Here is a 21,174-nt window from a genome sequence, read left to right as displayed (position 1 = left end):
TAATGTGTTCTATCAAGAATTTTGAAGGGAAAAAAAATCAAAACCCTAGCTTCTTTTCTCTTTACCTTGCTACCGACTAAGAGAGAGGGAGAGATGGTATTTATAATTTGTTTTCTTGTTAATCGTACATTAACCCCACATTCTCTCATGTTTTCATTTTGTCCCCACAATTTTCTAATCTTTTTTTTTTCTCATTTTCCAATTTAGTGTTATACATATTATCGCTTCATTCAATTTCACGCTTGTCATTTAATTTAATTTTTTTAATTTAATTTAACTCATTTTATCTCGGGGTTGAATTTTAATATTTTAAAAAAAAATTAACTGAAGGTTTACATTTGTTGTCAATGATCTATTTTTTTTATTTTACTCAAACCTAAAAGAATATAATTTCACCATTTGTTATCAATGATCTACTTTTGTTATCTCGATTCTAGATGCCTACCACAATTTTTTTCTTTAAAAAAAGAATTTCATACAAAAAATTATCATGCACTTCATTGTCGTATAATTAAATGAAAAATAATCTTTGGGATACAAAATTTATTGAATCCAATGATGTGCATGACTTGCGTCGTGAGTTCGCTTTGTTGACTTGAGTTCACTTAGTTTTTTTTTTTAAAAAAAATAAATGTTGTTTTTTACCAATTTAGTCTTTCAACATTTACTTAATTCGGGATTGAACATTGACTTAATTCGAGGTTGAGCTTTTCAATTTATTTATTTTTAGATTATCTCTGTGAGTTTCATAGGTCAGTTGGGGTAGATCAAATGTTTTTTCATCTCAATATTAAATAAAAATATCATTCAATTCATGGTCAAAATCTATTTTTTTAGTAGGCATATTACCAATGGCTAGATATTTTTTTGTGCTTTTTTTTTTCTCTGACCCACAGTGGAGCATGTGCCATTGGGCTAATTATAAAGAAAGCTAAATGGCATAGGGTTTTCACTGTAACTCTAGATACAGATTATTATGGATTGCAACAGTGAAATTTACTTGGGTATAGTGTGTAATTAAAAGGACCATAGAGGGTGTTTTAGTATTTTCATGTTGTCTTTTCTATTTTTTATTCAAAAAGTTGTTGGCACGTGTTCCACACGCCCTAGCAAGTGGGCAGCGTTTGCACCATTAAGGAGGCACGTGAGACGCCTCCTAGTGGCCAAGTCTGGCCAAACGCCATCTAGATAGATGCGCAGACGTACTCTATTCCACATGGTGCGGCGCGTGTAGACATATCATGGATGGATTGCCATCTGTGATCAATTGTTTGTGTTTTTTCATTCTTTTCTGTCTCTTGACGACTAAAGTGCACAATTGTCATCTGTTTGTTTATTGTTTGTTTGGGTCTTGCAAACACCTCTTGGACTGACATGACCGTCAGACCCAAGACTCTTGAGCCTTGCATTGCCGCTAGACCTAAGTCGTTTGAGTCTGACACATAGTTGTCAGACTCAAAGGGTTTGAAACATTCTATACTCTTAATATCTTTTTTTACTTTAAAAAAATAATATTGACCCGCTACAGAGCGCAAGCCAATACACTAGTATATACTACATAATGACGACTGTAGGCAAGGAAATAAAAATAAAATTCACCACTCATTCAATAATTAAGGAATTTAAATTTATTGTAATAGTTTAAGGGGAATGCTAGCAGCGGTCACTTTGACATCTGCTAGCAACACTCTTTTTCGTGACAAGCTAGGTGGAAAATATAATATGATAGAATATTGCTGGAAATTGATCAAATATATGACCCACAAGGAAACCAAAAGAAGTCATTATTTCAAGTATATCCTTTATTTAAGAGAGATTCTTCCCCCGAAAACTTGTCACAAGCTCTTGGGCTTCGATTTTTTTGTGCAGCTTAGTGGCAGGGAACAACAATGTAGACCATTTAGTTTATTTTAGTGTGGAGTTGACATGTGAGACATGGAGATCTTATGGAATTGTGATGGATTCTCTTGCCAAGGAGTATAGCAAAACAGATCCCAAAGGAAATATTATTTTGTCTAAAGATCTTGTCCTAAGAATGAAAGCAGACACAAATGTTAAGGGAGATTATGGTGTCGTTTGGTAATGCGGCTGCACCTGAGGTTAAAGTAAGCCACAATTTTTATGTGTTTGGTTATGCGAAAACCGGGTTTTATTTTGGTGGGACCCATCAACAATTGTGGTTGCACCTGTGGTTGAACAAAAGTTGGAAAATTGTGCTCTGCAACAGCAACTAACCTTATTTTTCAAGATCCACCGACAAGCTAATCCCCTTAGAGAGAAAAAAGCCGTTGGAATATCAAACTTCCCAGCTCAACGATTCATCTTAAAAATCAAAGAAAAAATACATTGCAATCATTTCTTCACCTAGCAGATCCCTCATCTCTCTCACAAAAATATTTGTGATCTTTGTCTCCTGCGACTATTCTCTCCTCTACTGTAAAAAATTCAACTCAATGATTCATCTTAAAAATCAGAGCAAAAATACATTGCAATCGTTTCTTCACCTAGCAGATCCCTCCTCTCTTAAAAATTCAGCTCAACGATTCATCTTAAAAATTAGAGCAAAAATACATTGCAATCATTTCTTCACCTAGCAGATCCCTCCTCTCTATCACAAAAAATTTGAAATCTTTGTCTCCTGTGACTATTCTCTCCTCTACTATCAAAAATAATTTCCTTTTCTTTTTTCCACCCGATACGCCTTTCCAAGCTCTTGATCTTGTAGATATGATTAAAAAGGTATTTTTTTTCATTTGTTTATTTCTTTCACCGTGAACAGTTTTGCATATCTTTTGTGCCTGTCTTCTTCACAAACGGCACCAAAATTAATACATGATCTGGAATCTCCTTGTTTTGTAGTTGCAGAAAAAAAGAAATGAAGTCCATTTTTTTTATTGCTTCTCACAATTTTGTATTTATTATTGATGAATTTATTTGCAGATCTGAGTTGGTTTTAGAGGCAAAAGAATAATGAGATTCTGAGAAATTATTTGGGAACAAAAAGAGAAGGTGCTGTAAAATTGAGTATGTGTTTTTGTTTTTACAAATATTTAACTAATTACATGTTTTTAATAATACATGAATTAATGTTTAGGTGTTGTGTATTGTTCTGGGTTACAATATTATGAATATATGGTGTTGTGAGGTAAGTTAATTAACCACAACCATTTCTTGCTCGGATGTTGATATGAAAAAAAAAAAAATGGGTGTTGTGAATTAGGTTAATTAACAATCTGTATTTTTTGGTCATTTGCATTTCTGTCTCGGCAATACTAAAACTTTGTTCATTGTTCTGTTAAGTCGGATTCTGCTGTTGCCATTTTAGTCCAAAACTGTGCTGCTTCATTTTATATTTCTTTTAGGACTTGATGCTATACAATGCTCTGATTACTGGTTTCTTTTGAGATTTGAGAATAGGGAGGCAAGGGTTTATGAGAAAGAATCCACAATTTCTTGTTCTGAAAGAGTAATTGCAGTCAAACTGTTCGATATTTGGTTTATGAAGGATTTTGGATGAATAAATTGAGCTGTCAGTTTAGTTTTTTAATTACCTTGGTGAAGGACCACTGCAATTATCTCATGTTATATTAGATTAAAATTCTAGCCCTTCCATAAGACTAGTGCCTCTCTTTTTTTTAATCAAAATTTATACACAGTATGCCTTGTCTCTTATTTTTGCACCAATTTTTCATGATGATTTGCAGAATTGATGTGTAATGTTTTTGTCATACATGCATGTTTTATGGAAGCGCTAGAATTTTGATAGAATGATAATTAATTTTAGCTGGTGTCATTATATATTGCATTACATGTTTGATCTAACTACCATATATATATTTGATGGTGTAAGTTCATTTTTGGGACTACAAGTCTTCTGCTTTGAATTTCAATGTTGTTTACATTGTTGATTGTTTTACATACTTACATGTTAACTACACTTCCATCTAAGATTAGTCAAATTATTAGCATGTTAAAATTCATTATGTTTGCTTTCAAATATGTTATCCAACTAGGAATGGAATGTTTTGAAACTATGGATAAAGCTGCTTGGAATAAATAAATTTTGCCATCTTTTGTGACCTTTGCATTAAGGCCATCGACATGGGAATAAGACCGAATACTCATTTCGACAAAGCTAGTTGGAAATATTTGTTGACAGCTTTCAAATAACAAACTGGTCATGCATTCACCAAGACACAACTGAAGAACAAATAAAATAGTTGCAAAAAGGATTGGAGGATATGGACAAAACTCATTTCCAAAACTGGTGTGGGCTGAAGTAATGAATTAGGAACAATTTCTGCAAGTGATGAGTGGTGGAAAGCAAAAATTCAGGTTATTTGCCATGATTCTTAATCTTTAATTTGTTTAAATCTCAGTTTAGTAATTACTAAAATCTTTAATTTGTTTAAATCTAAGTTTAGTAATTACTAAATTATTTGAAATTGCATTAAATAATTTCATTTATTTTGTGTAGGAAATAAGAGGAGCAAAAAAGTTTAGGCAAACTAGTATTGAACCGTCTTTACGTATGAAGTTCGACAGAATGTTCTCGAACATTGTTGCTACTGGAGAGTATACATGGGCACCATCGTCTGGAGTCCTCTGTGATGATAATGTTGGTATTGATGAGGATCCAAATACCAATGAGGAACAACCTGATTTGGAAGAAGGAAGCGGTGATTCAAAAGAGGATGGAATTCCAAATTTCACCGATGATGTTTGTAACATGGTTAGAGGGGTTAATATGTCCAGTAGTAGCAACACACGCAGCAGTGGGAAGAGAAAAGAAAGAGAATGTTCTGAGGTTCAAGTTGGGAAAAAAAAAGAATTCTAGAATTGGGGCACAACTATTGTCACGTTAGGATCAATTAGTTGATAACATGTCAAACAATAGTGATTCAACATTTGTTTGTAAAGATAGGAAAAGGTGTAGTATTCCTGAGGTTATGAGTGAGCTTCACTCAATTGAAGGAGTTAATATCGGAGATGATTTTCATGGGTTTGCTACTGAGTTTTTAGGTTTGAGAAGGAATAGGGAAATATGGTCAACTATGGGTAATCTTGAAAACAAGATAAAATGGTTGCAGAGAATGTATACACGGCATAAAGCACCTTAGTTAGAGAGATATATATTCATCCCAATTGTGTGATTTCATTTATTCTTTGGTAATATTATTGAGAATGTTATTTAACATGTTTTGAAATTTCTTGTCATTTATATAAATTTGCATATTAATGTTGTAGCAGTTTTCTCAAGATGATATGGAGTAATGATTCCTTCATGATGGTTCGAGAGTATAAATAAATTTAACTATTGAATATATCAGTTGTTGGCGACTATAATCATTTAAGTTATGGAACATTCATATTTATTATGTTCATGTTATGAAAGGTAGATTAATTAAGTTAAAAACTTTGGTGCTATTTGATCATTGTTGAGTATGATAGATTGCGATCTAGTTAAGTAATTCTGGGAAAATACTATTTAATTTCCCGTGAGATTGGTTGATGATGTGGACAATGCTTTTAGTTTTATTTGACGGAACAAATTTGGCTTACGAATTATTCAACGCAAGAAATCCAATTATTCAGAATTTGTATATGTGCACAATGTTATATACATATTGTGTCTTTCCAATAACAAAATTGATTTAAAGTAAAATGTAAACTATATATGAGTTTAATTAATTGTAAAGAAAAGAAATAAAACATATGAAAAGTCAAACATGTTTACAAAAATTTCAATCATATATCACGAGATGCACAAATCAAAATCTAGGATCTCAAATTCAACAAGCAATTAAATTTGGCAAATTGAAGGTATAGGAAAACTTTCCACATGGGGACAAAATACATTACATTACATGTTGTACTATAATTCTACGAGAAATAAATAGAAATGACATGACATGATAAAGGAGTAAAGGAATCAAAATGTTTACAAATGGTATAGACAAATAAAGTTTACATGTTGCACGCAACTTGTACAAGAAACAAATAGAAAAGACATGACATGATAAATGAATCAAAATGTTTACAAATGGTGTAGACAAATAGAGTTATGAATAAATGAATTATTGAAGAACAAAATCTGTACAAAAGATAATAATAGATGCAGAGAATTATTGTCGTATTAAAGTTTTCCCTACAATAGCAATAATATCAAAGTCATGCCAAGCACAATGTCGATATACCTTTGTAGTTTTATCAATTACATTTATCTCTATATTCTAAATAAGGATTTGTTCCTTTTCTCCAAGTTCATTTATTATTGTTGCCAAAGAACATCAATTCTACAAGAATCATTTACACATCAGATCATAATAAAAACACAGAGGTAAGTAATTTACAATAATAATGTTATTATTCATTTATTTTTCCATGTATATTTGGTTTTTGTTATTGTGTTTGTTTTGAAAAACTGGTGTTTAACATTATTTATTTGTTTGTTTATTTAGCATTATAAATATGGAAGATGCATGTTTTAATGCAATATTCAGTGAAGATCTTAATGATGATTACGAAAATATAATAGATCGTGTTGTTGATCACATTAATTATCATGATGGTGATCACAATGGTGGCTCAAGAGGGGATGATGATGATAGGGAAAATGACGACGACGACAACGATGATGATAGTGATGAGGATGATGAATCATTTTGGAGATGAGAATTTGATAGGAAAAAGTTAGTTGTGTCCACAGCTGGGGCAATAAACATATATTATATTAATTATATGCATAAAAAACCGTGTATGGTTTCATACCACACAGGGTATGCGCTGGTTGATTGAAGTTTAAGAGGATATTGGAAACGATATGTCAACATGTTTAGAATGGACACATCAACTTTGTTGAGCCTGTGCAGTGATTTAGAAACAAAGTATGGGTTAAAACCTTCTAGAAGAATGAGTGTTACTGAAAAAATGGCTATATTTCTATATACAATAACACTAGGAGCATCAAATAGGGAGGTTCAAAAGCGATTTTAACATTCAGGTAAAATTGTTAGTAGATGCATTAAAGAAGTCCTAGTACTAATATGTTTGTTTGCGATGGATGTCATAAAACTAGAGGACCCTAATTTTACAAACACTCCACGAGAAATTGCAATGAATCCAAGATATATGCCTCATTTCAAGGTAAGACAAATGTTTGTTAAATGTGAAAGAAAATTATTTTCTGCATGCTAGTAAGTAATGACGTTATATTTCTGATTGGTTTTCATGTAGAATTGTATTGGTGCAATTGATAGCACACATATGTGGGCCTGTATATCAACTAAAAATCAAATTCTATTTATTGGAAGAAAAGGTGTACTGACTCAAAACATAATGGTTGCTTGTAGTTTTAACATGCAGTTCACGTTTGTATGGGTAGGATGGGAAAGCAGTGCCCACGATACACGTATTTTTCTTGAGGCTATTGACAATAGTAATATCAAATTTTCTAAACCACTAAAAGGTAGGTATATAATAGAAATTGTTATTTAATTATAATTACAATAATTTGCTTTTTATTTACTAATATTATGACAAATTTAACATGTTGTTTGTAATTACAGGTAAATACTATTTGGTCGATGTTAGATATCCCGATGAGTATGGGTATTTAGGTCCATATAAAGGTGAGAGATATCACTTACAAGATTTTAGACATCGTGGACAACCAAGAAATCGACAAGAAGTTTTTAATCGTACTCACTCATCGCTACGTAATGTGATAGAACGTTCTTTTGGAGTATGGAAACAAAGGTGGAGGATTTTACAAAACATGCATGTTTATCCATACAAAACGCAAGTTGAAATTGTAGTGGCATCAATGGCACTACACAATTACATTAGAAGGAGATCGTATGATGACGTAGCATTTTGATCGCAATCCTAATTTTATTCCTGATGATATTTTACTTGATGTTGTTGCACACTTAGAAAGCCATGGTACCTCGAGGCCTGGTCGGATGGATTTTGTACGTGATGGAATTGCAGATAGTTTAATGGAGCAGTAAAAAATATTTTGTATCAAGTATTGTTTATTTTCATGATGTGTAGTAGTTAAATCTACAATATTTTAATTAAAAACCATCAATATTAATATATGTTTTTTTAGTTATTTTGTAACCTCAATTTGAAAAGCATTTTTAACCAAACACATTAAACTATTTTTTTTCAGCCTCAATTTCAACCACAGTTTTAACTAAACATATATTTTATCAAACCAGCATCAACTAAAAGTGCTTTTTATAAAACAATTTTTTTCAAATAACAACCATAAAATCTACCACAATACCAAACATATATGTCTAGGTGAATAGGATTTAAAATGAGAGGCCAGTTGTGGGCTTTTCTCCCCTAACGAGCTTTTCTTTATTTTTATACTTGGAGCCTTCTTTGAAGTTGTAGCTGATGACCAGTGCCGTGAGCATTATCATAAGGCTTTATGTATATAGATATGGATTTGTACATTCCACACCTTGTTAATATAAAGACACATTATTTGAATAAGCGTCCTTATATTGGTGTGTGTATGTTTCCATTTGAACTTGGATGGTTGAATCGGTGATTTCCATGGACTCCCATTGATGAACTGATATTGAAGTTAATTCCATTTTGGGGCCATACAAATATTCATCCTGTAAGAGCAGTTAATGTTAAGAATTACTCTAGATGAGATTGTGCGAGGTTGTAAATGTGCTTGGAGTTTTATCACTGTGTTGTAACTGTAAGGTTTTGTAAACCAGTAATTATCAACCACAGCGATTGCATATGGCGTTGGAGTATTATATATAGGAAAGTTTTATAAAAGAGGAGAGGAGAATAAGGAAATAGCTGTTACAGGCTATACAATGAATTACATACTATAATTAGAGTTAATCAATTCCTAAACAAACGTTGCACAATCAATTGTAATGCAATCAACTGTAATGGCATGATTTTCTCCTTAATGCTTGGATTGATTCTCTCTTGGATTGTCTACAGGAGATGAGTCTGTGTTAGATCCAATACTCCCCCTCAAGTCAAGCGTGGTTGGTAACACGCGAAGCTTGGACCTAAAGAGCATAAACAGAGATTTTGATGGACTTTTAGTGAAGATGTCCGTAATTTGCAAGTTGGACAGCACATGTTGAATCTTTAAGACACCATTGCATACTAACTCGCGGACAAAGTGAATATCAATGTTAATATGCCGAGATCGTTTTTGAGCTACAGGATTGCAGGCCATGAAAATGGCACTAGCATTATCACAATGTAGAATTGGCTTGTCTGATGGCTGAAGGTGTAAGTCTTGAAAAATATTTAACAACCATTTGACCTCAGCTGCAGTGAGGGCTAATGCTTTGTATTCAGATTCTACAGAAGAGCGAGAGACAGTAAATTGCTTTTTAGAGGTCCAGGAAACTACATTATCACCTAAGAAGATGGCATACCCAGATGTTGATCGACTTGTATCTGGACAGCCAGCCTAGTCGGCATCTGAGAAAGCTGAGATGCTGAAGGTGGTGGATGGAGTGATTTTGAGACCAAAGTGCAGAGTTCCTTTAACATATCGGAGGATCCTTTTAACAGCCTGGAAATGGTGTTCGCTTGGGGCATGCATGAATTGACTTATTGAGTTTACTGCATGTGTAATATCCGGCCTAATAATGGTTAGATATTGAAGTGCACCAACTAAGGATCGATAGGTAGTGGGGGAATGAAAAGGATTGTCATCAGTAGTTAAATGTGGGAAACAATCATGGGAGTGCCGACCGGTTTGGAATCAAGGAGGTCAGCTCGAAGTAGAAGATCTCTCGTATACTTTAGTTGACTCAGAAATATTCCAGTTGCAGAATGAGTGACTTTTAGACCCAAGAAATAATTCAAAGTGTCAAGATCCTTCATGGAGAACTCATGACGTAGCTTGCGAATGAAAGTATCAATGAGGGCCATATTGCTGCCTGTTATGATAATATCATCGACATATAATAATAAGTAAATAATCTCGTGAGCTGATGAATAAACAAATAAGCTGGAATCAGCTAGACTGCTATTAAAGCCAACAGTGAGTAAGAAATGGCTAAACCGATGGAACCATGCTTTTGGTGCTTGCTTCAGGCCATAGATTGTCTTTTTAAGACGACAAACATAAGTTGGATGAGAGGAATCAGCATAGCCCAGTGGTTGTTCCATATAAACATGTTCTTGAAAAAGACCATGCAAGAATGCATTTTTCACGTCAAGCTAACGCATGTTCCAGCCACAAGATACTGCAATGGAGAGAACAATGCGAACTGTTGATGCTCGAACAACTGGACTAAAAGTGTCATTAAAATCAAGACCACATAGTTGAGTATAACCTTTTGCAACAAGGCTTGCTTTGAGCCTATCAATGGAACCATCCAAATGATATTTGGTGTGAAAAACCCATTTGGATCCAACCACATTAGTAGCAGGTGGTCGTGGAACTAGTTCCCATGTTTGATTGAGCTTGAGAGCACGAATTTCATCCTTCATCACAGCAAGCCATTTTGGGGACTTGGCAGCACTGTTGAAACCCTTTGGTTCCTTCATAACTAAAAGAGATTATAATAAAGGAGATGATGGGATCTGACAAACATAACTGTAATGTTTGGATTTGGAGATGCCTGTTTTGCCACGAGTGATCATGGGATGAGAATTCTGATGTGAAGTTGATGCTATTGGGATTGCTGGAAGTTGCTCTGCCTGAGGATTAAAGACAAGTGGCACTGAAATTGATGAGCTTGAAGATGGAAGCAATTCCAAAGCACATGATTTACACGGCATGGACGAAGTTACTGATGATGAAGATGAAGGTCCTGCAGAAGAGTTAGTACTGGACATAACAGGATGCGATGAAGTGGGATCATGAAAGGCAATAAAATCTGAGATGGCAGAGGAGGGTTGCATACTAGAAGAAGAAAATGGGAATACATTCTCATCAAAACGAGCATGTAGAGTGACAAGCACTCGATGAGAAACAAGATCAAGACATCGAAACCCTTTGTAGGAAGTGTGGTAACCAAGAAAAATACAATGAAGACTTTTTTGTTCAAATTTATGCTTGGCATAATCACACAAGTTTGAAAAACATAAGCATCCAAAGATTTGAAAGGTAGTATAAAGAGGAGACTTACCATACAGAATTTCAAAAGGAGATGTCTCATTCAAGACTAGTGTTGGCAAGCGGTTAATGATGAAGACTGCGGTGCTAAAGGCTTCAACCCAGAAGTGAAGAGGAACGGTGGAATGAAACACCATTGTTAGACCTGTTTCGGTGATATGCCTGTGTTTTCTCTCTGCTCTACCATTCCGAGATGGTGTATAGGGACAGGAGAACTGGTGATGAATTCCACATTTAGTGAAATGAGACTGCAAATTCTTACTGATGAATTCCCCTCCCCCATCACTTTGGAAAATCCTTATTTTCGTTGAGAACTGATTCTCAACCAAAGATTGAAAGTTAAGGAATGTCTGGTAAAAATCAATTTTGTGTTTTAATGGATAAAACCAAGTAAAACGTGAGTGATCATCGATAAAGATAACATAATATCGATATCCTGAGATGGAAGTTATGGATGCTGGACCCCATAGATCGCAATGTATAAGACCAAGTATGGTGTTGGAGCGATTGTCACTTGTTGGAAATGGCAATTTATGGCTTTTAGCCTTTTGACAATTAACACTCAGAGATGGATTTGGCAATATAAAAGAGAGGGACAGGGAACCTTGTTTATTAAGAATGGAAATTATTGTGAAGGAGACATGTCCTAAACATGCATGCCAAATGGCAAAGGAATTACAAAGATTGGATTTGGTAATGACAGTAGAGAAGGCTTGGTGTCCACGCTTCAGTACATAAAGACCATCAACATGTTTACTGCTTGCCACCACCTTTTGAATTTGAAGATTATGTATGATAAAATCATTGTCAGTAAAAGAGACAGATACAGGATAGTCATGGGTGAGTTTACTGACAGAGAGCAGATTTTTAGTTAAGGCTGGGACGACAAGAACATCATTTAATTGAAGATTTGGAGTGGGGGAGCAAGAACCAGTATATGTTATGGGTAGAGAGGATCCATTACCATCAATAACCTTGTCCTTACCAGTGTAAGGTTCCACCTTATCAAGTTGAGATGCATCAGTTGTCATGTGGGTTGATGCACCCGTATCTGTATACCAATCTGCAGGTTCATTGCTAATGGTACAGTGGGCAAGAGCTTCAGCAAGATTAGCATCAGGTTTGTCGCACGTGAAATGCGTCATCGCGGCGATCGCCCTCCACACTCCAATATGTGTGGGTGTATCTTGAAAATATGGTGAGACAAGGAATTCTTTGTCTCTTAGCGTTGAAAAACAAGAATGGGAGTCGCCACCTAGTATTCTGGTCACTAGGAACCCTAACTGGTCTCAAAGATCGGGTACGGAGACTGGTTGTGTAAAGGGAAGGTATTAGCACCCCAAATACGCCCTACCTAAGGTAAGCTGCATTGTTTTATTGTCTGATAAAAATCTAAGGTCTCATCATGTTTTTTAATCGTTGGTCCGTCTATGGTTCAAGAAAAGCCCTTCTCAGTAAGGAGGTTCTTATCTTATGGGGCAAAGCCTAACCGTTCTAATGTCTATAAAAGAAAACTACCTTTTTTAATATCGGGAGTACGTTTTACGTATAAATTTATAATCCCTGATATTAAGAAAACAAAATAAATTTTTTTGGAATTTTTGAAATATTGGCCAAGTTCTCGTGACTTTAATAAACGGGTTATTAAAGCCAAAATGCATGCTAAAACATTTTTTTTTTTTTGAAGTTTTCTTTGTTGTATGAAAATATGATGTAATTTTTTTTGAGAGACTTGGCCGTATGCACAAAAATATTTTTTTTTAATTTTTTTGTATTTTTTTAGAAGTTTTGACCAAAACCGAATATTTTAATATCGGATTTTGTATTTTTAGCAACATAAAAAATATTGCTTGATATTAATAAAAATGACATAAAAAAAATACGCGGAAACTTGTAAAATTACAAACAAATATTTTTGAATTTTTCTTTTAACAAAAATTAAAAAAAAAATAAAAAAATGGGCCGGATCTGGCCCAACCATCCTGGGCTGGGCCTGACCCGGCCCATATACTGTGGGCTGGACTCAGCCCAGCCGCGTGGGCTGGACTCAGCCCAGCCGCGTGGGCTGGGCTGATGTTCCAGCCCATAAGCAATTAGAGGGCTGGTTACTGTGCTGCACACAGTAACCAGCAAAATATAATTAGCTAGTTACTGTGCCCAGCACAGTAACTAGCTAATTAATCTTCATTTTGCTGCAGAACGTGAATTGCTCACGTTCTGCATGCAAAATGAAGATGAACAGCTAAAAACGACAGGGAGAGGGGAGAAATTTACCTGGAGCGGGAAAGCACGGCTGTGGTCGTCAGCGGTGGTGGAAGGCGGCGGTGACAGCAGCGGCGTTTTTCTTCCTTCTCTTCTCTCCTCTGTTTCTCTTCTTTGCCCCCTCTCCTCTGTGTTTTTTTTTTCTGTTATCTTCTCCTTTTCTCCTCTGTCTCTTCGGGGCTGTCAGCTGCGGTCAGGTGGTGCGCTGTGGCGGTGGAGAGGAAGCACGGTGGCAGCTGTGGTAGGGGTGGTGGTGTAGGCGACGACTGTTCTTTCCTTCTCTCCTCTGTTTCTCTCCTCAATCCCTTCTTTGTCTTTCGTTGTTCCCTCTCTCGGTTCTGCTCCTCTTCTTCCTCTTCAGTTCTGCTGGCGTTGGCAGCGTTGATGGTGGCAGGATGGTGGTGGCAGCTACTGGGAAGCCCGATGACTGCGGCTGTGCTTCTTCTCCGCGGTGCAGCGACACTAACGTCTGTGTCTTCCTCTTCTGGTCTCAGTTTTCCCCGTCCACTTTCAGATCCCCTCTTCTCCTTCCCTTCCTTCCTCTATTCTCCCGTGCTTCCTTTTCGTTTTCTTTTTTTTTCTGTTTAAGTTTGCTGGTGGTGGCGTTTGTTTCTCTCTAAACCTTTCTTCCCTCTCAACGTCTCCTCTGTTTTTTCTTCCCTCTAGTTTCTACTTTCGGTCCCTTGCTCTTCCATGGTGTTTAACTCCTTCGGTCTCACCTCTCTTTCTCTCTAATAACTGTCGGTCTCTCTCTCGGTTTCTCCTCCCTTTCTCTTTCAAAAAAATTCTTTTCCAGCTCTCCCTCTTCCGTCCTCCCCCAGTTTTTTCTGTTTTCAACTACTCAAAACACCCAGCCCTCTTTTTGTTTTCTCCCCCCCCCCCCTCTTTCCTTTTCCCCTCCTTCTATTTATAAGCAGGAAGAGAAGGTGCCCCCCCTACTCTGTCCCATCGTGGTGCAGGGGGGGAACGGGCTGCCTTACCTCTGCAGGGTAAGGTGGCCGGCTGTGTTTGCAGGGCATGGTGTCCCTCTCTTTTATTGTCACGTTGGCAGGGTATGGTTGTGTGGGTATGGGTTTTGACAGGGTTTTATGAAGTGGAAGGGAGAGAAAGTGAGCGGGAAAAACATTTTCAAAAAATCTTCTTCTTCCCTGACTTTGCATGCGCAGGGAAGAAGAAGCTGCACAGTGCCGTTCAAAACGGCACCGTGCAGGTTTTTTTTTTTTTTGAAGAAAAGAAAAAAAACTTGGGAGTGACCCAAAAATGGGTTATGACAAGGTTTGATGTATCTGCGGTTGCAATCCGTGGCATAGTGTCCTTCCTCACGACAGATTTGGCATTGAGGAGGACGTTTATACTGCTGCTTGCTACGGTTTCCTCCCTTTGATGGTCCTCCTTTATATTTGTGTTGATAGTTGTTAGAGTTTCCATATCGGTTTGAAGATGCAGGAGAGAAATTTGCTACATATGCAGGGACCCCTGTATTATAATCAATAGACTTGGAAAAAAGATTAAAGCTCTCTGCTTTAGGAACAATATCCTTGAAACTAGGAATAGTGGTTAAAGAGAGTTGAGTGATGGAGAAAGTTGAAAATTCATGGCCTAAACCACGTAGATACCAGTGCACCTTGTAAGTATCTTCAACTGGACGTCCCATTGCTGATAATTGATCACAATGAGCCTTAAATATTAGAGAGTCTTTAGAAATACTACGAGAGCCACGCTTCATGAGATGAAGTTCATCTTTTATTTGAAGTTCACGGACCTTAGATTTTTGGCTGAAAGTAGTTTCAAGAGAGTTTCAGACATCTCTTGATGTTGTAAAGCCAATAGTAATAGAAAGTGCTTCCTTTGTGAGAGAAGAAAGCAAAAGGCTCATGACAAGCTGATCAAATTGCTTCCAAATATTATGAGCTGCAGGATCAATGGCAGCAGAAGGCATTGGTGTTGAGCCATCAACATATCCATATAGTTTTTGACACTGCAGTAGAGGAACCATTTGACTGCGCCAAAGAAGAAAGTTGGTGGAGGATAGTTTGATAGTAACCATGTGAACCATGGTGTTGAAGGAGAGAGTAGAAGAAGAGTTTTTTGAGGCCATAGGAACAGATGAAAGTTAATCTTATGGCTTTGATACCATGTAAGGTTTTGTAAACTAGTAATTATCAATCATAGCGATTGCATATGGCGTTGGAGTATTATTTATAGGAAAGCTTTACAACAGAGGATAGGAGAATAAGGAAATAGCTGTTAGAGGCTATACAAGGAATTACATACTATAATTAGAATTAATCAATTCCTAAACAAACGTTGCACAATCAACTGTAATGGCATGATTTTCTCCTTAATGCTTGGATTGATTCTCTCCTAGATTGTCTGCGGGAGATGAGTCTATGTTAGCGTCAATAGTAACCTTGGTCCTGGAACTATATGCAATCCTAGTTTATCGAGTTGCAGCCATGGTGTTTTCTTTTCTCGTCTCCTCATGGTGATCCTGACATCAAGTTTTTCTGTATTCTGTGCTGTTGCATATTTGAATTACTTAATTGAAATGTTAAGAGCTATTATCCCTCTTGAATCAATCTAAGAATTTGAGACTGATAAAAATATAAAGGTGAATTAAGTTTTGAAATCGATCAGCTTGGCCATGGAAAAAGTACACAAGTTTTACGTACCAAAAAAGGAAAAAATGAGGAGAATAACAAATTTATGATTAATCTTGACAGTTCTGATGAGTTCTTTCAATGGATGTTGCAAATTACCACATAAACTAGAAAAACAATTTACTTGATAAATAAATACAAGGCATACAGCTATAAGTTTCACATATCCTGACTTTCCTCTCAGGCTGACTTCAAATCCTTTCTTGGTGAACCCACGCACCAGCTTATCTTGAAGAAAAGTTGTGTTCTGTTAGTTCATTTGAATATCTTTCATGCAGTAACATATAGACCTGAGAATTCTCCTGCTTCTTAATTTGTAGTAGGGCTTGCAACTTCTAGCTCAGCAGTTATAGGGTTTGCAGCTTCTGGCTCCTCGTCAGCATTCTCTTGCTTCATGGCTTGAGGCTCTTCTGTACATATGCAAGCAGATCAATTTAAAATATAATAACAACAAATTAATTTTTTTATTTTAAGGTTAAGCTGTCTCGAGTTTAAAACAAACCATTTTCTGCTTCTTGTTTTGTTTCTTTCTCAACCAATGTTTCCTTGGCATCATCATCCAATTTAGCACTCTCATTTGACAAACTCTCCTTCTCAGACTTTCCATCAGAAACGTTATCTGACGACTCTTCTGAAATCAACTTTCCTGGTTCCTGCTTCTCGACAACACTTTCTTCTTTAATCTCCACATCTTTTCCTCCTCCCTTCAATTCTTCTTTCTCATTTGCAATATCCTGTACAACAGCAACAACCTCTACATTTGCATCCTGTACAACAGCGACAGCCTCATCCTGTACAACAGTGACAGCCTCTACATTTGCATCTTGTTCACTAGCGACAACCTCTACATTTGCATCCTGTACAACAGCGACAGCCTCTACATTTGCATCTTGTTCACTAGCGACACCCTCTACATTTGCATCCTGTACAACAGCGACAGCCTCTACATTTGCATCTTGTTCACTAGCGACAGCCTCTACATTTGCATCTTGTTCACTAGCGACAGCCTCTACATTTCCATCCTGAACACCAGCAACAATCATTACATTTACATCCCGAACACCAGCGACAAGCTCTTTTGATGACTCTTGGCTAGGAATTTGCTTTTCTTTTTGTTCCTCCAATATGCTTGCGTTGACTGTAGGCTCCAAGTCCTTATAATTGCTTTTGTTGCTACCCACATCAGATTTCTTACGGGTGATGGTGTTTCCAGCGGCAACATCATGTTTTGATTTTCCACAACCCATTTTCTTGAATTTCTAAAAAAGAAGAGATATGCAGGCAATGAGAGTTCTCTCCCCTTCTTAATATAATTGAGGGAGAGAGACTAACTTTTGAAATGTTTGTCATTCTTTTTGGAGAACTTTCCATGCATGGGTGTATACAGACAGATGTTTTCCTGCTGTAACCATCTTTCCTTTAGAGATTCGGAGGTTGAGATTGGCTTTCGGCGGATCAATGTATGAAGGGAGTTTATCTTTAGGCATGTTTTGAGGTGGCAATAGGAGGAATTATTAGGCATATGCACTGGTTTTAGGTTGTCTCATCTCATGGACAAGGTCTCTTACATAGCTATTCCTTTTCCCTTCTATTGTACCGGTAATTATCGATATAATAAAGGGGAAGCTAGGCTAGCTTGATATACGTTATGACAGAGAATCAATCTGATGGGAAGCCAGGCTAGCTTGATATACGTTATGACAGAGAATCAATCTGATAATCTCTATTATGGGACACAAACAAGTTCAATTCTTAATCTTTGTCAAGAATTGTAATTAATGAAGACAACACTTGATATTTATAACCCACCCAATTCATGTCCTTTTTCTTTGTAGTCAAACAAATCATATACGCTATGGTAAATCAATCTAGGTTCGGCTTTTCCAACTATGATCCTAAGATTTGAACCAAGCACGCTCTTGATCTTTACCCTTTTGTCATCCTTTTCTTCATCCGTCCTGCCAAATTGAGATCAAACAAGAAACATATCCACCATTTTTATCAGTAATGTGATAATAAAAGAACACTGGGCCAACATTAATTGTCATCCAAGCGTTATAAAAACTTGGCATTTCTTATGTAGCTTTACTAATCATATAAATAGGAAAGTTATTCTATTTTTTTATAGTTTCATTTTGTTTATTTTCTGGACATTGATTTTGAGATAGGAAAGAGAAACTCACCTGAAAATAATGATGAGAGAGAAAGTTCATGATTTTTACTATTCCAAAAACAAAAATGATCAAATTCAGTATTAAAGGATTTTATTCAACAAAAAGAGTTCGATGATGATAATTTTAAATCTTTTTATTTTAAGGTTTGATTCTGTTTTTTTGAATTGATTTAGGAGTATTTTGAGCTGAGAGATTGATTTATTGAGGTGAGTAGCGTATTTGTTTTAAGTGTTTTTGGGTGAAAATGACTTGAAAAATAGATTTTAGAGAAAAAGAATCTCATCCCTTTGATTTTTCAGCCACCACATTGGTCTCATCTTTATTTTTTAATTCAATTTGAAGTCTTTTTTAAAATTATTTTTTTTAAAATAATATAAATAAATAAATTTATTAAATTTTTAAATCAATTAAAAATACATTAATTTGAGTTATTATTCGAAATGGGGTTTAGAATTTAGAAATTGAATCCAAAATATTTTTATTTTAAAATTATATTGGATTCAAGTGGAGTAATTATTCTAGGAAGAGTATTTGAATAATATCATTTTAATTACAATCAAATAAATATTTTAATGATTTTTATTTTCATATTTTCTTTACATTTAAGAAAATAAATTCAACGGTAGCATAGCGTTATATATAAACTATTTTTATACAAGGAAAATGTGTTTTGCACTTGTATCTCGTCTAGTAAAACGGAAGGGTGTTAAAATAAATCGGGGTATTTGTAGTAATTACATTATTCAACCCGACTCAAAGGATATTATAAATAATAATAAAAATTAAAAAATAGATATTACAAATTCAATAATAAATCAGAATATTTAAAACCCACCCTCTTAATAAGTATAATCACAAAAGTGATATTTGATATAAATAGTGTATTTAATTGTTCTCTTCTCTCTCCCATAACCCGTAGCCCAACCACACCACACCTTCAACAATCATTCACTCTCTCAGTCTCACTCTTTCAAATCTTATTCAACGTGGTAGTGAACTTTTTTTTCTTTGAACATAAAAGCTTTGATTTTGAGTTAATGAGTATTTTTTTTAATTGATCTTGTGACTTAATGTCTCTATCAGAGATGGACCATCAACCTACCTATCTGGATTTTTATGATAAGTGTCTTGCGTAATGTTGGTTTTGATTGCAACATTAAATATAACTAAAAAGAATCAGTATTTTATAATAGCGCGAGCTACTGTTTACTGTGGATTGCACTGTGCTGCACTATGAATGTATTGTGAATGCTTTCACTGTGAACTGTAAAAGCTTTCACTGTGGACTGCACTGTTGGTGAAGGCTAAGTCTATGGGTGAGCACTCCCAACGCACACGTGCGCTTGGGCTAAGTCTATGGGTTGAGCACTCCTCCAGCGCACACGTGGCGCTTGGGCTCTGCCTAAGGTTTGGGCACTCCATAGCACACACGTGGCGCTTGGGTTGGGGACAAGTGGCGCTTGGGTCAAGGCTAAGGACTCAAAGAAAATGGATCTGGCGTCAAAACCCAAGATCAATGGGTCTAGCATAAGAACCCAATTCTATTGGGTCCTTCATCAAGACACAATGTTCATGGGTTTTAGGATTCTAAATATTATTATTTCTTTTAGAAATATTATTATTTTTATTATAATTAATATTATTAATAAAATAATTAATAAATTTGAAAGAAAATATTATTATTTATATTATAATTTTTTATGGTATTTTTTTAAAAAATAAAGAGTGAGCCCGCGGCATAGTATTATTAAAAATATTTAACAATTCTAAGTATTAATATAAAAAATATTATAATTTGCGTTGTCAATATTATTATTTTTCTTCGAATACAAAGTATTCATCTCAAAGATATTATTATTTTTGTTATAATATTATTATTTTTATAACAATTCAAAGTTTTAATATAAAACAATATTATTATTTGTGTTCTAAATATTCTTGGAATTAAAAATAGTATTATTTGTGTTATGAATATTATTATTTTTACTATAATCAAAAGTATTAATATTAAAAATATTATTTTTTATGTTATAAATATTATTATTTTTATAATAATCAATATTATTAATAAATAATTACTAAATTAGAAAAAATTTATTCTTAATATTGAAAAACAACCAAAGATGTGATTTGAAAGGTAAAATTAAAAATTAGTATTAGTATTACTATTATCATTACTAATAAATTTTAAAAAATTGTTATTACTATCAAAAAAAACCACGTGAGGACACGTGGCGCTTGGGCACTCCCCCAGCCCACACGTGGCACTTGGGCTCTGCCTATGGGTTGGGCACACCCCCTACGCACACGTGGCGCTTGGACGGCGTTGGGTTGGGGACAAGTGGCGCTTAGGTCATGGCTAATGATTCAAGGGAAATGGGTCTGGCTTCAGGGACTCAAGATCAATAGATATAGCATAAGGACTCAATTCTATTGGATTCTTCATTAAGACTCAATGTTCATGGATCATAGAATTCTAAATATTATTATTTCTTTTAGAAATATTATTATTTTTATAATAATTAATATTATTAATAAAATAATTAATAAATTTGAAAGAAAATATTATTATTTATATTATAATTTTTTATGGTATTTAAAAAAAAATAAAGAGTGACCCCGTGGCGTAGTATTATTAAAAATACTCAACAATTCTAAGTATTAATATAAAAAATATTATAATTTGCGTTGTCAATATTATTTTTTTCTTCGAATACAAAGTTTCCATCTCAAAGATATTATTATTTTTGTTATAATTTTATTATTATTATAATAATTCAAAGTTTTAATATAAAAAATATTATTATTTGTGTTCTAAATATTCTTGGAATTAAAAATAGTATTATTTGTGTTATGAATATTATTATTTTTACTATAATCAAAAGTATTAATCTTAAAAATATTATTTTTTGTGTTATAAATATTATTATTTTTATAATAATCAATATTATTA

General features: G+C 34.8%; 2 protein-coding genes across 4 annotated transcripts; one reads left to right on the top strand and one right to left on the bottom strand.

Annotated features, from left to right (window-relative positions):
• The first annotated feature begins 4,546 nt into the window (after positions 1-4,546).
• LOC127905672 (uncharacterized) lies at positions 4,547-6,675 on the top strand. Its single transcript, XM_052455427.1, has 3 exons — positions 4,547-4,799; positions 4,921-5,058; positions 6,539-6,675. The coding sequence occupies exons 1-3, from the start codon at positions 4,547-4,549 to the stop codon at positions 6,673-6,675; spliced, it is 528 nt and encodes a 175-aa protein (XP_052311387.1).
• Positions 6,676-16,074: 9,399 nt separating this feature from the next.
• LOC7481644 (uncharacterized) lies at positions 16,075-17,499 on the bottom strand. 3 transcript variants are annotated; one of them, XM_052455480.1, is made up of 3 exons: positions 16,890-17,499; positions 16,550-16,832; positions 16,075-16,457 (listed from the first exon to the last, which is right to left on the bottom strand). In XM_052455480.1, exons 1-3 carry the CDS (start codon positions 17,292-17,294, stop codon positions 16,357-16,359), a joined length of 789 nt encoding a protein of 262 aa, XP_052311440.1. In that variant the 5' UTR covers positions 17,295-17,499; the 3' UTR covers positions 16,075-16,356. The 3 variants fall into 3 exon arrangements, with proteins under 3 accessions (XP_052311440.1, XP_052311441.1, XP_002311846.4); XM_052455481.1 differs by having other exon boundaries at positions 16,550-16,799; XM_002311810.4 differs by having other exon boundaries at positions 16,550-17,499.
• Positions 17,500-21,174: the final 3,675 nt, after the last annotated feature.

The sequence above is a fragment of the Populus trichocarpa genome, chromosome 8 (genome assembly GCF_000002775.5).
Source record: "Populus trichocarpa isolate Nisqually-1 chromosome 8, P.trichocarpa_v4.1, whole genome shotgun sequence".
Classification (NCBI taxonomy): domain Eukaryota; kingdom Viridiplantae; phylum Streptophyta; class Magnoliopsida; order Malpighiales; family Salicaceae; genus Populus; species Populus trichocarpa.
The sequence above is the reverse complement of the archived record's forward strand: the minus strand, read 5'-3'. Positions and strand labels throughout refer to the sequence as shown.